Source organism: Coregonus clupeaformis, unplaced genomic scaffold (assembly GCF_020615455.1).
Source record: "Coregonus clupeaformis isolate EN_2021a unplaced genomic scaffold, ASM2061545v1 scaf0029, whole genome shotgun sequence".
Lineage (NCBI taxonomy): Eukaryota > Metazoa > Chordata > Actinopteri > Salmoniformes > Salmonidae > Coregonus > Coregonus clupeaformis.
In genome coordinates, this window is record NW_025533484.1 from 1,150,964 (window position 1) to 1,166,441 (window position 15,478).

Here is a 15,478-nt window from a genome sequence, read left to right on the forward strand (position 1 = left end):
CCCTCCTATTTCAGCCCTCCCACTGCCCGTTACCATCACCTGATTCAACACCCTAATCATCACCTGGAAAACCCATGTCTTTATTACACATGCAAAGATGTAGACGTACACAGCACAATAACTATTATTCGCATTCTTCACAATATTCAGCAAGCTAAATACTTCCCAGTATCACAGCCTAGCTGTCCCTTTCTTCAGATGTAGTTGAAGCTGCATGCCTGTAACAGGTGTTTTCGTTTGTCCTCTGCCACGCATATGCACCTCACAAGTAAAATGCACTTCTGCTATTTTATTTAAATTTCAAATCTATATGTGAATCAAAGAACATGCATGCATGATAAGTCATGATGAATTGCTCATGGTTCAAGGGATATAAAACCCAAATCCAAGGAAATCTAAATTGTGCAAATTCTAGACATTGTTTAAACACTGTAATTGGGTGATTCTTTAACTATGGTACTTTTCTTGTCCCTGGATGAAATAATAAAAACTAAAAAACATTTCTTCTTTTTTGTTTTTGTCATACTTACTCCACCCTAAGGGGAACTTATAAAAAATGTATCATGGCTCAATCATTCTTTTTATTATATAATATGAGGCCTTTTATGCATGGTTTTTACTGTTTTCCCTCTGTCCCTAAGCCAGACTTTGTATCTTCAACCTCGCTTAATTCTAAATTAAATATTTAAATAATGTAGATTTCAAGTACAAATGATAAAATACCATTTATTTCAATTCTACATATTATATATTGTGATACATATTCACATTTTCCTATATTTTTCATAAATAGAACCCTTGTCCCTTGGGGTCACTGTCATTTCCACCACACTGTACAAAATAGAATCCTGGGATCAGTGTTTTAGGTTTGTATATTTAGTAACCATAGCAACAGAAACTCCACAGTGGAACACATGGCTGGATGAAATGGTGTCCTCTACAGGGGGTAATGAAAAGAAGAAAAATCAAGGTAAATATGAGTAAAACTGAGAGTATGTTTATTGGTCGTCATTTCCAAACAGCTCATATTTCACATGGACGTAAAAATAACTGGATACATTTAATTTAATAATGTGTAATTTGTGTATATTTAATGCTAACTCTAAAACTAATATTAGCAGGCTAACATAGCATGAGATTTTAGAGGGAAAGTGGGAAATGTCATTTCCACCACAGTCATTTCCACCACGGTGTTCATTGTGGTGGTAAAGACAGGTTGTCCGTGGAAATGACATTGTTCGTGCTAAACAGCAAATTATTTGGGCTATAATACTGATACTAAATTCAAGAAACAGTTTTAACAATATTACAATATTGTTGGTAAATAAGAGAACAATAGATAAGTAGGTTTGACATGATGTCTTGGCTCTTTCTTTAAGATGGCAAGCAATACCACAGCACAGAGGTCAAGATCACACAGAGAAAGAATAAAATCAGATCCACTTAAATATGCAGAGTCCCTCAAGAAGGACAGAGAAAGATACCTGAAGAAAAAGCAACAAGGTGTTGTTAAATCTGTGACAGAAATGCCGAAAAGAGAACAACGAAAAAATGAGAAGACAGTGGCGAATTTCTCAACGAAACAGACGTAGGAAATGGAAAATGGTCTCAGCAGTGAATAGTTTCATGGCACATACAACACCACCACCATCACCAGACAACATGAGTGTTAATGCAGAAGACATCCCTGAAACACCTCAGCTGTGTGAGCCTACACCAGAGAGAACTCCACAGAGGAAAAGAGGGAGAAAAAAAGGTTGCGAAGGCAAAAGCAAAGGTGTACAGAGATCTTAATGACATTAAACAAAAAGCTTGAGGATGCCCTCAGAAAAGTTGAAAAATACAAAAAAAGAAGTAATCGACTGAAGAAGAACCTGGGGATCCTAGAGTCACCTAAAATGAAAACAAAGCAACAGATGCAGCAAGAAAGCAAGCAATTAAAGAAGACACTCTATTCCATAACACCATTATGTCAGAAATAAGAAAAAGTATCAGAATGTTGACAATCGTAAAGCTCGCAACTGATCTCCAAACTTGTGGCTGGCAAGATCTTAAAAAAATACCGCCTGGTCACCATGGCCAAGAAGGAGTTTGGATTCTCTACAAAACTAATCAGGACAAACATGACAAGGGCCGACAAACTCAAATACACCCGCAAAACACAACGAAACAGAGTCAGCCAAGAAGTGAAGGAAAAGATAACAAAGTTTTTAGAACGCCTTGCGATAACAGTAGGGCCACTACTGGAAAGAAAGAGACAATTACAAAGATTAAAAATAAAATGCAAAAGTGCTTCCTGGTGGATTCTATGCAGACACTGCACCTGAAGTTTAGACACCGAGAATCCCGAAGTCAGACTCTCCTATGCAGAGTTTTGCAAAAAGCGACCCTTTTGGATTGTTAAACCAACGATCAAAGACAGAGACACATGTCTGTGTAAGCTACACTCAAACATACAGTTCATGGCAAACAAACTGTTCTTTCACAAAGTCATTAAAACGTCCAAAGTCACCGATCTCATGTATTCAGTTACATGCAAAAATGTGACAAAAGAATGCATGTACAGGGAGTGTCTGGATTGTAAAGACCATGAACTCCAAACCTCTGCCTTCGATGCTGGGGGAGCAAACCTGGTGGTTTGAATGGAGAAGCTCTGTGGAGGACAGAGAAAAAAAGAAAAAAGACGGCTCCAAAGAAATGATTAAAGTTCACCACACAACGAAGGAAAAAGTATATGGGACTTTGAAGACACTTTTGGATGACTTTTCTGACCAACTGAAAAAAAAGATGGGAAAGCACATTCACAACATAAAACACCAATATCTGTCTTTGAGAGCACTAAAAGAAAAGATTGACGAAGACAGTATTGTTCTACAAATTGACTTCGCAGAAAATTACATGTGCAAATTTTCCAATGAAATCCAAGCGGTCCATTTTGGCAATTCCCACCAGCAGGTAAGCCTCCATACTGGTGTGGCTCACACGAAGAATGGTGTTGTGTCTGTTTGCACCATTAGTTCCTCAATGCGCCATGACCCATCTGCAATCTGGGCTCACCTCAAAAAAGTGCTTCCCTACCTCAAACAACAAAACACAGCTGCAACCACCCTGCATGTCATAAGTGATGGCCCAACCACTCAGTATAGGTCAAAAAAGTACATTTTTTTCCTGAGCAAAGTACCATATGAGCTAGGATTCAAAAAGGTGACCTGGAATTTTCTGGAGGCCGGACATGGGAAGGGCCCAGCTGATGGGGTGCGGCTGTTAAGCGCCAAGCAGACTCGCTTGTGGCCAAGGGCATTGACCTTCCAACTGGAAAAGTATTGTATGAACAACTGCTTAACCAGCCATCAACTGTCAAGTTAATGTACATCACTGAGGGGGAAATTGAAGAGATGGATAGTCTCCTTCCTGATGACCTGCTGACCATCAAAGGAACCATGCAGATACATCAGGTATCACACATGTCACTTTTGTTATGAGAGTTTAACATTTTTCAATTTATATCTCCACAGTATTCAAATGCACTTTGTTCTTTTAGATTGTCTCTACAAGACCGGAGGGAGATTTCTTGGCGAGTTCTCAGCTGCTTTTGTGCAGATCCCCATCCTTGCCAGTGTTTTGGTCTCAAAAAGTCAACATACTGGGAGCACAGAACATGGAGACTGCATTGGGATCACCAAGTTCAAGCACACTTACCAGCACATCTCAACCCATCATAGACCTGCATGAGGGACTGATTGGAAGTTGGTGTGTGGTACGGTATGATGGGGATCCTTACCCTGGCATTATACAGGATGTGGACCCTGAGGGTTGTGCTCTGGTGAGAACCATGAGTCATATTGGCAAAAACAAGTTATTCTGGCCTATGAGAGACGATGTTATTTGGTACCGGCCAGAAGATGTGATCAGGCTGGTCCCAGAGCCTCAACCAGTAACAAAGAGGCATGTGATGGTGGAGCCAACAGTTTGGAAAGAAATATGCTCTGTTCTTGACCATGAAACATAACTGAACCTCTGGCCCATATGCAAGTTTGACAGATACAGTATTTAGCAAATACAATGTCTATTTAGTCAGATTCAACTTGTTATTCCACATGATTACGTTTGACAGTACATGGATTTACGATATAACACACATGACAGTAATGTTTAAGTACAGAGTGTTTGCTCTGGTTCAGCATAGGCATATAAGTTTTCAATTTCAAAATATATTGCCTATTTTATCTGTTATTCAACTGGTTATATTAAGGTTATGTTAAGGTAATGATGACATAAAGGGTTTGCTCTAGTTTGTACTAGTTTGCTCTAGTTCAGCATGTAGAAAACAGTGAAGAAATGATTTGCTGATTTTTAACACAAATTCATGTTTTTTCATTTTTTGGATTGTTTTTAATTTAAAAATATTGGTGATATGTTTTTGATCACAAATGCTGTTGCTTATTGATTTGCTCTGGTTCACCACATAGAGCAGTAGAAAAATTATTTTTAATTGGAAGTTGCCTATCTGTCATTTCCGCCACACACTGTCTCTTCCGCCACGCCATGTCATTTCCACCACAACACATATTTTAAAGTAAAACATATAAAAACATACAATCAAACCAACTATATTCAGTGGTGTTGATAATTGTGCAGTTAGGGCTAAGATTTGTGTATACACTTTGAGAAATATATGATTTTGAGCTATGATAAGAAAATGAAATGTTCCATTGACCTAGTTTTAGGTGTTTTTTAGTGTAAACATTGTAAAATCTTTACAGTTACATTTCTGAAAAAAATAATAAATTACAAATTTGAACAGATATGTGTGTGCTATTTAATCAAATATATTTATAACAGAAGATATTTCATTATTTTCTCTTAAAAATACATGTTTTGTTATGTGATGGAAATGACCGTTTTCTTGGACTGTCAGATAAAAATGGCAAAAAATATATATTAGTAAATACAAATCATCACAGCCAACTTCAGGGAAGGTTTCCAGACAGATTGAGAAACCAACTGATACTAAAAAATTGTTTGTAGAAATGTTTTTATTTTCTGAAACTGTCTAGCTCAAAGAGTACCATAGTTGAAGAATTACCCAATTATGTTAATGCATAACCCCCTCATTGCATCAATTAATTCCAGCTAACCACCTTATTGGTTCCTCTTCTACTTGATCTAGAGAACATGAGGGAATAAAATAATGCATTTTAAAGCTCATAACTTTATGATGAAACTTAAGTCCACTGGAATCAATCAGATCACTCATGGGAGCATCATAAACAAGCCTACTGAGGAAGTGAGTACTGCATTGGTTGAATAGTTCTTGGGGGGTATATATAATCCATCTAGCATTACACACACACACACCACATCAGGGTCACCTGCACTTAGTATAGCAACACCAAAATGACTTATGATGAGGTGAGTCTTGCTAACTGAATGCATTACATCCATGCAAGTCTGAGCACATTATTATTGTAAGTGCTGATTGCTTCCAGAGACAAAAATGTAGTTTTACCATATCTGGTTGTTCTGGTTCTTGTGTTAACAGGATAAAAATATCATTTTCCATTTAATGTTATTTTTTTAAAATGTAAAGTAAGGTGCACTGTATTCCATTACTTCAGAAAATGTAAATCTATTGAAATGAAACGGTCATATTCAATTGGTTCGTTTATTGTAATGGTGTTGACAGAATAAATGCTGTTTTAAATCCCTGTATTAATATTTGTAAAAAATCGGTACAAAGAACCACTTAGATTTTGACCATGGCTAAAAAAAGAGCTATTTCGTAACAACAGCATAGAGCAATGCATGTTTGATTGAATAGCATCCTCAGATGGGTGAATTGGTTACAGATGCCTGATCACAGAATCACAGATCCATGTACTACTTACTGTAAGAGGAAGTGAAAAAGGTCTGCTCTCCTTTCTATTTCCTGTCTATTTGTGTTACATCTCCTCAGAGAGGAAATAAATACACAGATGTCCTCTCCTTTATACTGCTGGGCTTTCCCACCTCTATTCACTACACTTGTCCGCACCAATTAAAAGCAATTAAGACACAAAACATTTTATATTGAAACAACATCAAAGAGCTACAATGGACGTTGACAGGATATCAGGACATCAACCTGCGAGGTGTAAAGTAAAAGTACATGTATCAATATACAAAATAAATACCACTTTCACCAGCAAAACATGATTTTCAACCTCTTTTTCAGGTTTCATTTGAGGACGGGGTCCTTTTCTTAGACTTTGATAACTACTCAGAGCCGCTGGAGAGTCCTAACAACAGTAGTAGTGATACTGAGTACACCTGTAATGACGGAGCAGGTCTCCAGCTGTTTCATACTGTGTTCCAACCCCTGGTCTACAGCCTGGTGTTCCTTCTGGGCCTGACAGGTACACACACACACACACACGCACACACACACAAACACACACACACACACACACGCACACACACACAAACACACACACACGCACACACGCACGCACACATACACACGCACATACACACACACACACACACACACACACACGCATACACGCGCACACACACACACACACGCACACACACACAAACACACACACACGCACGCACACATACACACGCACATACACACACACACACACACGCGCACGCGCACATGCACGCACACGTACACACGCACGTGCACACACACACGCACACACACGCACACACGCACGTGCACACACACACACACGCACACACACGCGCACACGCACGCACACACACACGCACACATACACACGCACGTGCACACACACACACACACGCACACACGCACACACACACACAGACACACACACACACAACGCGCGCGCATATTCCACCTGGTAACGGTCTTCATGTGTTATATATTATGGGTCATATTCCACCTGGTAACGGTCTTCATGTGTTATATATTATGGGTCATATTCCACCTGGTAACGGTCTTCATGTGTTATATCTAATGGGTCATATTCCACCTGGTAACGGTCTTCATGTGTTATATCTAATGGGTCATATTCCACCTGGTAACGGTCTTCATGTGTTATATCTAATGGGTCATATTCCACCTGGTAACGGTCTTCATGTGTTATATATTATGGGTCATATTCCACCTGGTAACGGTCTTCATGTGTTATATCTAATGGGTCATATTCCACCTGGTAACGGTCTTCATGTGTTATATATTATGGGTCATATTCCACCTGGTAACGGTCTTCATGTGTTATATCTTATGGGTCATATTCCACCAGGTAACGGGCTGATGTTGACGGTGCTGCTGAAACGCCGTGGCCTCCTGAGGATCACAGAGATCTACCTGTTACACCTGGGCCTGGCAGATCTGATGCTGCTAGCCACCTTCCCCTTCGCACTGGCACAGGTGTCCTTGGGGGTGGTGTTCGGAGACGTCCTGTGTAAGCTGATTGGGCTGTTGAACCGACTCAACTTCCTTTGTGGGAGTCTCCTCCTGGCGTGTATTGGCTTCGACCGTTACCTGGCCATCGTGCACGCCATCCCCAGCCTCCAGAGCCGACGCCCTAGGAACATACACCTTACCTGCCTGGCTCTGTGGCTCCTCTGTCTGGCCCTGTCTGCCCCCAACGCGGTGTTCCTGTCTGTAGGGGAGAGTCCCATAGACCCGGCACAGCTCTCATGCTTCTTCCACAGTCACGGTCTCCATGCCAACAACTGGGATCTGACGGTGGGTCCCCATCAAACGGCTCAACACTTAATTTCGCTGATCCAGTTATTTTGTTGGCTTGTGTGACCTGGATGGAGCGCAAGCTGGTGAAACCCATTCTCCTGCATAGCATGGAATCTCTCTGCCAGAGACAGGAAGTTAGACCGTTAAATGTAAAGAACAGATGCAGTTGTCAGACTTAGCCAGTAGGTGTCTTCAAATAACCACGTACGTAGGCATTTCCTTGGTTGCGTCCCAAATGGCACCCTATTCCCTATTTAGTGCCCATAGGACTCTGGTCAAAAGTAGTGCATTATATAGGGAATAGGGTGCAATTTAGGATGGATCACTGGTGTCTCAATCTAGTGGGAACTCAATAAACTAAGGGATGTATTTGTACCTCTGTTCCAGGAGCGGCTCCTGACCCATGTGCTGTGTTTCTTCCTGCCTCTCGGGGTCATGACGTACTGCTACACTGCGGTGGTGGTCACCCTGCACCATAGCCAGAGAGGTCAGCGCAGCCTGGAGAAACAGGGAGCCATCAAGCTGGCTGCACTAGTCACTGCTGTGTTCTGTCTGTGCTGGCTGCCCTACAACCTCACCATGCTGGTGTGAACTGATTCATTCATTTATTGATTCATTGATTGATTTAATTTATTTCATGATCAAAAAAATTAATGTAGTCAGACTGTAGTCAAGAACATGCAGAACATGCTGTTTTTTAAATCAACGATAACACAAAGTTACTGCCTGTGTATGAAATGGTCCCCTATTCCATATATAGTGCACGACTTTTGACCAGAGCCCTCTGCCCTATAATACAATACAAAGTACATAGAACTATATAGTGGCCCTGTGTTACAGGAGGGGGTCGCAGTTCCGGAGCGACCCACTAGGTGTCATCCTCACTCACAGTCGGGACTAATCATCTTCCTATTGGTGTCACCTGTGTCTATCTGATTCACCTGTGTATTTATGCCCTCACTTCCCTGTGTTCCCTTGCTCAGTTTTCTCTGCTATTTTCACTATGCCAAGCAGTACTAATCAGTGTCTGATCGCGGGACGTATGGACAGGTACGTGAGAAGTGTTCTCCCTGTTTATTTATTATTTCAGTCATAGTCGTATTTTTGGCTGTCTGCCTGTTTTTTGGAGTCTTATTCGCTCCACCTTTCTTTTTCGTGTAAAGTCCGTTATTTTGTATCCTGGCTTCGGGACCATCAGTAAAGTTCCTTGTTTCACCATCTCTGCCTACTGCCTACTGTCTATCCTGCACCGCACCTGGGTCACACCTCACACCAACCCTTACAGAAAACTGAGCCACTATGGACCCGGCGGAGGCAGCACAGTATCATAGCGCATTGGCAACGCAGGGAGCCATGCTGAACCAGCACGACCGCAGCCTGCAGCAGATCACCGAGAGTCTCCGCCAGCTGACGATCGCCGTGCAGAGCCGGGTGGACACCCGACCAGCACCGGCAGCCGGCGGAGCGGAAGCCGCAGCGTCTCCAGTCTCGCCTGCGACATCGCGGGAACCCCGTCTACCACCTCCAGAGAGGTACGACGGACGTCCAGATTCCTCACCCAGTGTTCCCTGGGTAGGGCCGGGTGGCCTACATTATCACTCTGTTGACGGGTCGGGCCCTTTCCTGGGCTACCGCGGAGTGGGAGAGCCAAACTCCGGCGTGCTCTGATTCCTACCTATTCTCCCCCGGGAGCTACGCAAGGTGTTCGACACCTCTCGGGTGGTGTCGGGGCATGAGGTCCGGGAGGCGGCTTACGGCCTGTCAGCAGGGTGACTGTTCGGTGGCGTACTACTATGTGGAGTTCCGAACCCGGGCTCGAGAGGCAGGATGGGAGGAGGCCGTCCTGATCGTCCTTTACGCTCAGGGGCTATTGGAGGGGATGAAGGACGAACTCACCTTCAGGGAGCTGCCTGAGCGACTGGACGGCCTCGTCGACCTCTCGGTGCGGGTAGACAATCGGCTTCGTGAGAAGGCGCACGAGAGAGGCATGACGCAAGGCTCGCCTCTGCGTCCCCCTATCAGCCCATAGGCTTTTAACCGATTCAGGGAGGAGACGCCTCAGGAGGAGGCTATGCAGCTGGGTGCGGCGCGCTTGTCCAGGATGGAGAGGGAGAGGCGTCTGCGCCAGGGACATTGCCTGTACTGCAGCCAGACAGGTCACCACTGAGAATCATGCCCGGAGAAGCCAGGAAACGGGAGGGCTCACTAGTATCGGGAGGGGTGCTAGCAGGCCGGAACCGAAACCCTAACTCCAGAGACTCGAGCACATGCACTGGTGGATTCTGGGGCCGCGGGAAACCTGATGGACGCGGGGCTGGCCCAAGGGCGGAGCGTTCCGTTACTCTCCCTTCCGAGCCGGTTCCGGTCATGGGCCTGGACGGCCGGCCGTTGGGGTCGGGCTTCATCACCCGGCACACTGTCCCCGCGCGTGTCCGGGTGGTGGGGGGGCTATGGGAGGATATCCAGTTTTTCATTTTGGACTCTCCGGAGTGTCCCCTCGTCCTCGGGCACCCCTGGCTGGTCGCCCACAAACCCCGGATAGACTGGTCCACTGGGCGGCTCATCCTGGAGGGAGGCTCCGCCCCCGTCCTGTTCCGGTCTCCACCGACCACTCATCAGCCCAAACCCCCGTCCTAGACCACCTACCAGTCCTCACCTCTTCCCCAGGTCCCACACTCCGAACCGTCTACTGCCCTAGCGGCGGTTGCCACCGGGAGGACGGCGGCTACAGACTCCGTCACCGGCCCAGACCTGGCAGGCGTTCCCCGGGAGTATTGGGATCTGGGGGAGGTGTTTAGTAAGAGGCGTGCCAAGGGCCTACCTCCTCATAGGCCATACGACCGTGCTATCGATCTCCTGCCGTGCGCCATTCCCACACGAGGGCGATTGTTTATCATGTCCCGGCCGGAGACACTGGCCATGAGGGAGTATATCGACGAGGCACTCTACCTCACCCGCAGGTGCGGGCTTCTTCTTCTTGGGGGAAAAAGGACGGTGGGCAGCGGCCGTGCATTGAATACCGGGCGCTCAACAACATCACTGTTAAGAACCGCTACCCACTCCCCCTGATGACGAAGGCATTCGAGTCGTTGCAGGGAGCCCGGGTCTTCACCAAGCTGGACTTACGTAATGCCTACAACCTGGTGAGGATTTGGGAGGGGGACGACTGGAAGACTACGTTTAACACACCCAGTGGGCATTACGAGTACCAAGTCATTCCGTTTGGTCTAGCCAACGCACCTGCGGTGTTCCAGGTGTTGGTCAATGATGTGCTCCGGGACCTCCTCGACTACAGCGTCTTCGTGTATTTGGATGATATCCTCATAATTTTGAAGGACATGAGTGAACACCAGCAGCACGTTCTGCAGGTCCTCCAACGCCTTCTCCGTCACCAGCTCTACGTCAAGGCGGAGAAGTGTGTGTTCCACACTGAGACAGTCTCCTTCCTGGGGTTCATCGTCACCCAGTAGGACCTACGGATGGACCCAGCCAAGATCAGCGCGGTACTGCATTGGCCCCAGCCCTCATCCCTCAAGCAACTACAACGGTTTTTAGGGTTCGCTAATTTTTTATAGGCGATTCATTCTCAATTTTAGCTCCCTAGCCGCTCCCCTGACAGCCCTCACCCAGACGAGCGTACGCTCCTTCACCTGGACCCTGGAAGCGGGGAACGCATTTGATGCGCTGAAGCGGTGCATTACATCGGCCCCAGTCCTCGGGCATCCTGATCCGTCCCTGCCGTTCATTGTGGAGGTCGATGCTTCAGACGTTGCGGTCGGAGCAATCCTGTCCCAGCGTTAAGACTCACCCCTGCACATTTTTCTCCCATCGGCTGTCCCCGGCGGAGCGGAATTATGACGTAGGGAACCGTGAGCTGCTAGCGGTCAAGCTCGCCCTGGGGGAGTGGAGGCATTGGCTAGAGGGGGCCGCCCATCCATTTGTCGTATGGACTGACCATAAGAACTTAGCTAGGGGGCCAAGAGGCTCAACTCGTGCCAGGCCAGGTGGGCGTTGTTCTTCACCAGGTTCCGGTTCACCATCTCATACCGTGGACCTGGTGGAGAGGGACGACCCCATTGTCCCCAACGCCCTGATTGCTGCCCCAGTTTCGTGGGGAGTCGATAGGCTGGTCAGAGCAGCGCTACAGCGGGAGCCCGATCCGGGCGGCTGTCTATCGGGGAGGATGTACGTACCCAAGGCTGCGCGCTCACGACTGCTTCAGTGGGCGCACGCGTCCGATCTCACCAGCCATCTGGGGGACGCCTGGACGTTGGAGTTCCTGTGTAGGAGGTTCTGGTGGCCATCTGCTGAGGGGGATACGCACGCCTTCATGGCTGCTTGCCCGGTGTGCGTGCGCACGAAGAGCTCACGTCAGCCCGCAGCAGGGCTGCTCCGACCCCTGCCTATCTCCAAGTGCCCCTGGTCCCACATCTCGCTGGATATCATTTCCGCCCTACCCCCCTCTGATGGATACACAGTCATCATGGTCGTTGTGGACCGGTTCTCGAAGGCTGCCCACTTCATTCCCCTTCCCAAACTCCCGTCGGCCCGGGAGACGGCTAAGTTGATGGTGCAGCATATTTTCCAGGTCCATGGCCTTCCCAAAGATGTGGTGTCGGATCGGGTGGCCCTCAGTTCGCCTCCAGGTTCTGGAAGGTCTTTCGCCCGGGACAGAGGGTGTGGCCTTCCACGTGGGATTTTCCCCCGCGTGGAGTCCAGGAAGCTGTCCCCCCCGGTTCGTCGGGCCATTCAGTGTGGTCCGGCGAGTCAACCCAGTGACCTATCGCCTGAACTTCCCCCCACCATGCGGGTGCATCCCACATTCCATGTGTCCCTCCTCAAGCCCGTCTCCACCTGTCCCCTGGCTCCCCCTCCTCGTCCTGTTCCCCCGCTGCGCCTCGTCATGGGACAGCCGGCTTTTACTGTGGACCGGATCCTGGACTGCCGGCGGGTGGGGAGGGGGCACTGTTACAGGAGGGGGTCGCAATTCCGGAGCGACCCACTAGGTGTCATCCTCCGACAACCTTCGGCACCTCCTCACTCACAGTCGGGACTAATCATCTTCCTATTGATCTCACCTGTGTCTATCTGATTCACCTGTGTATTTATGCCCTCACTTCCCTGTGTTCACTTGCTCAGTTTTCTCTGCTAGTTTCACTATGCCAAGCAGTACTAATCAGTGTCTGATCGCGGGACGTATGGACAGGTACGTGAGAAGTGTTCTCCCTGTTTATTTATTATTTCAGTCATAGTCGTATTTTTGTCTGTCAGCCTGTTTTTTTAGTCTTATTTGCTTCGCCTTTCTTTTTCGTGTAAAGTCCGTTATTTTGTATCCTGGCTTCAGGACCATCAGTAAAGATCCTTGTTTCACCATCTCTGCCTACTGTCTAACCTGCACCGCACCTGGGTCACACCTCACACCAACCCTTACAGCCCTGGTCAAATAAGTGCATTATAAACTGTAGGGAACAGGGTGCCATTGACTTCTCTCCACTGTGACGTTTAGGTGAAGACCCTGGTGGATCTGGGGTTGGTCTCTGGTTTGAGCTGCCTGTCCCGGACCAGTCTGGACCAGGCCTTGGTGGTGACAGAGAGCCTGGGGTACACACACTGCTGCCTCAACCCGCTGCTGTACGCCTTCGCTGGGGTGCGGTTCCGCCAGGACCTCCTGAGGCTGCTGGCCCACTGAGACTGTGGGGTGTAGAGGGACTGTCCCGTCTGTGGTGCCGGCTGGTACCATCTCGGTCGGGAGGGTCTTCCAGTGATGGTTGCCAGATGTCGGTTAAAACTTGTTTATCTTGGAAGTGTATAAACTGAGAGATCTCTTTGTCTCTCATTCTGATAGCAAGAGGCAACATACAGTGAGGGAAATAATTATTTGATCCCCTGCTGATTTTGTACGTTTGCCCACTGACAAAGACATGATCAGTCTATAATTTTAATGGTAGGTTTATTTGAACAGTGAGAGACAGAATTACAACAACAAAATACAGAAAAAAACGCATTTCAAAAATGTAATACATTTATTTGCATTTTAATGAGGGAAATAAGTATTTGACCCCTCTGCAAAACATGACTTAGTACTTGGTGGCAAAACCCTTGTTGGCAATCACAGAGGTCAGACGTTTCTTGTAGTTGGCCACCAGGTTTGCACACATCTCAGGAGGGATTTTGTCCCACTCCTCTTTGCAGATCTTCTCCAAGTCATTAAGGTTTCGAGGCTGACGTTTGGCAACTCGAACCTTCAGCTCCCTCCACAGATTTTCTATGGGATTAAGGCCTGGAGACTGGCTAGGCCACTCCAGGACCTTAATGTGCTTCTTCTTGAGCCACTCCCTTGTTGCCTTGGCCATGTGTTTTGGGTCATTGTCATGCTGGAATACCCACCCACAACCCATTTTCAATGCCCTGGCGGAGGGAAGGAGGTTCTCACCCAAGATTTGACGGTACATGGCCCCGTCCATCGTCCCTTTGATGCGGTGAAGTTGTCCTGTCCCCTTAGCAGAAAAACACCGGTGGGGATGGTGTTCTTGGGGTCATAGGCAGCATTCCTCCTCCTCCAAACATGGCGAGTTGAGTTGATGCCAAAGAGCTCGATTTTGGTCTCATCTGACCACAACACTTTCACCCAGTTCTCCTCTGAATCATTCAGATGTTCATTGGCAAACTTCAGACAGCCCTGGATATGTGCTTTCTTGAGCAGGGGGACCTTGCGGGCGCTGCAGGATTTCATTCCTTCAGGGCGTAGTGTGTTACCAATTGTTTTCTTGTTGACTATGGTCCCAGCTGCCTTGAGATCATTGACAAGATCCTCCTGTGTAGTTCTGGGCTGATTCCTCACCGTTCTCAACTCCACGAGGTGAGATCTTGCATGGAGCCCCAGGCCGAGGGAGATTGACAGTTATTTTGTGTTTCTTCCATTTGCGAATAATCCCACCAACTGTTGTCACCTTCTCACCAAGCTGCTTGGCGATGGTCTTGTAGCCCATTCCAGCCTTTTGTAGGTCTACAATCTTGTCCCTGAAATCCTTGGAGAGCTCTTTGGTCTTGGCCATGGTGGAGAGTTTGGAATCTGATTGATTGATTGCTTCTGTGGACAGGTGTCTTTTATACAGGTAACAAGCTGAGATTAGGAGCACTCCCTTTAAGAGTGTGCTCCTAATCTCAGCTCGTTACCTGTATAAAAGACACCTGGGAGCCAGAAATCTTTCTGATTGAGAGTGGGTCAAATACTTATTTCCCTCATTAAAATGCAAATCAATTTATAACATTTTTGACATGCGTTTTTCTGGATGTTTTTTGTTGTTATTCTGTCTCTCACTGTTCAAATAAACTTACCATTAAAATTATAGACTGATCATTTCTTTGTCAGTGGGCAAACATACAAAATCAGCAGGGGATCAAATACTTTTTTCCCTCACTGTACTTGCAGCTTGTTATGTTGAATCCGGTTCCATATAATTAAATACATTGTATCAAATCTCCATCTAACAGTTTATTTGTATTCTTGCATCCTGACTTCCTTAATACCAGAGAAACTCATCTTATCAGATACTGATGGTCAAATCTGATCTTTGAATTAATTATGAGTAAAAGTATTGTACTCATAATAGGAGGGAGGGGAGGGGGGGATTACTGTTAAAACTTGTGGATCATTTAATCAACCTACTGTATGTCTAATCTCTCTTTATGGGGTTGTGGCAACATATTCACCAGATATAAAATGACAGCAAGCTGCTTGTGCAAGCCAACATAATGAACCAATGA

At 46.5% G+C, this 15,478-nt stretch overlaps 1 protein-coding gene across 1 annotated transcript; it reads left to right on the top strand.

Annotated features, from left to right (window-relative positions):
- The first annotated feature begins 5,361 nt into the window (after window positions 1–5,361).
- LOC121568361 (C-X-C chemokine receptor type 5) lies at window positions 5,362–13,628 on the top strand. Its single transcript, XM_041878911.2, has 5 exons — window positions 5,362–5,412; window positions 6,215–6,395; window positions 7,260–7,708; window positions 8,099–8,296; window positions 13,218–13,628. The coding sequence occupies exons 1-5, from the start codon at window positions 5,398–5,400 to the stop codon at window positions 13,398–13,400; spliced, it is 1,026 nt and encodes a 341-aa protein (XP_041734845.1). The 5' UTR covers window positions 5,362–5,397; the 3' UTR covers window positions 13,401–13,628.
- The last annotated feature ends 1,850 nt before the right edge of the window (window positions 13,629–15,478 follow it).

What these genes read in the sequence shown, in the direction of transcription:
- LOC121568361 (XM_041878911.2), top strand. An exon ending in GTTCCTTCTGGGCCTGACAG is followed by an intron (nt 6,396 to 7,259) that starts GTACACACACAC and finishes ATATTCCACCAG; the next exon opens with GTAACGGGCTGATGTTGACG. An exon ending in CCAACAACTGGGATCTGACG is followed by an intron (nt 7,709 to 8,098) that starts GTGGGTCCCCAT and finishes CCTCTGTTCCAG; the next exon opens with GAGCGGCTCCTGACCCATGT.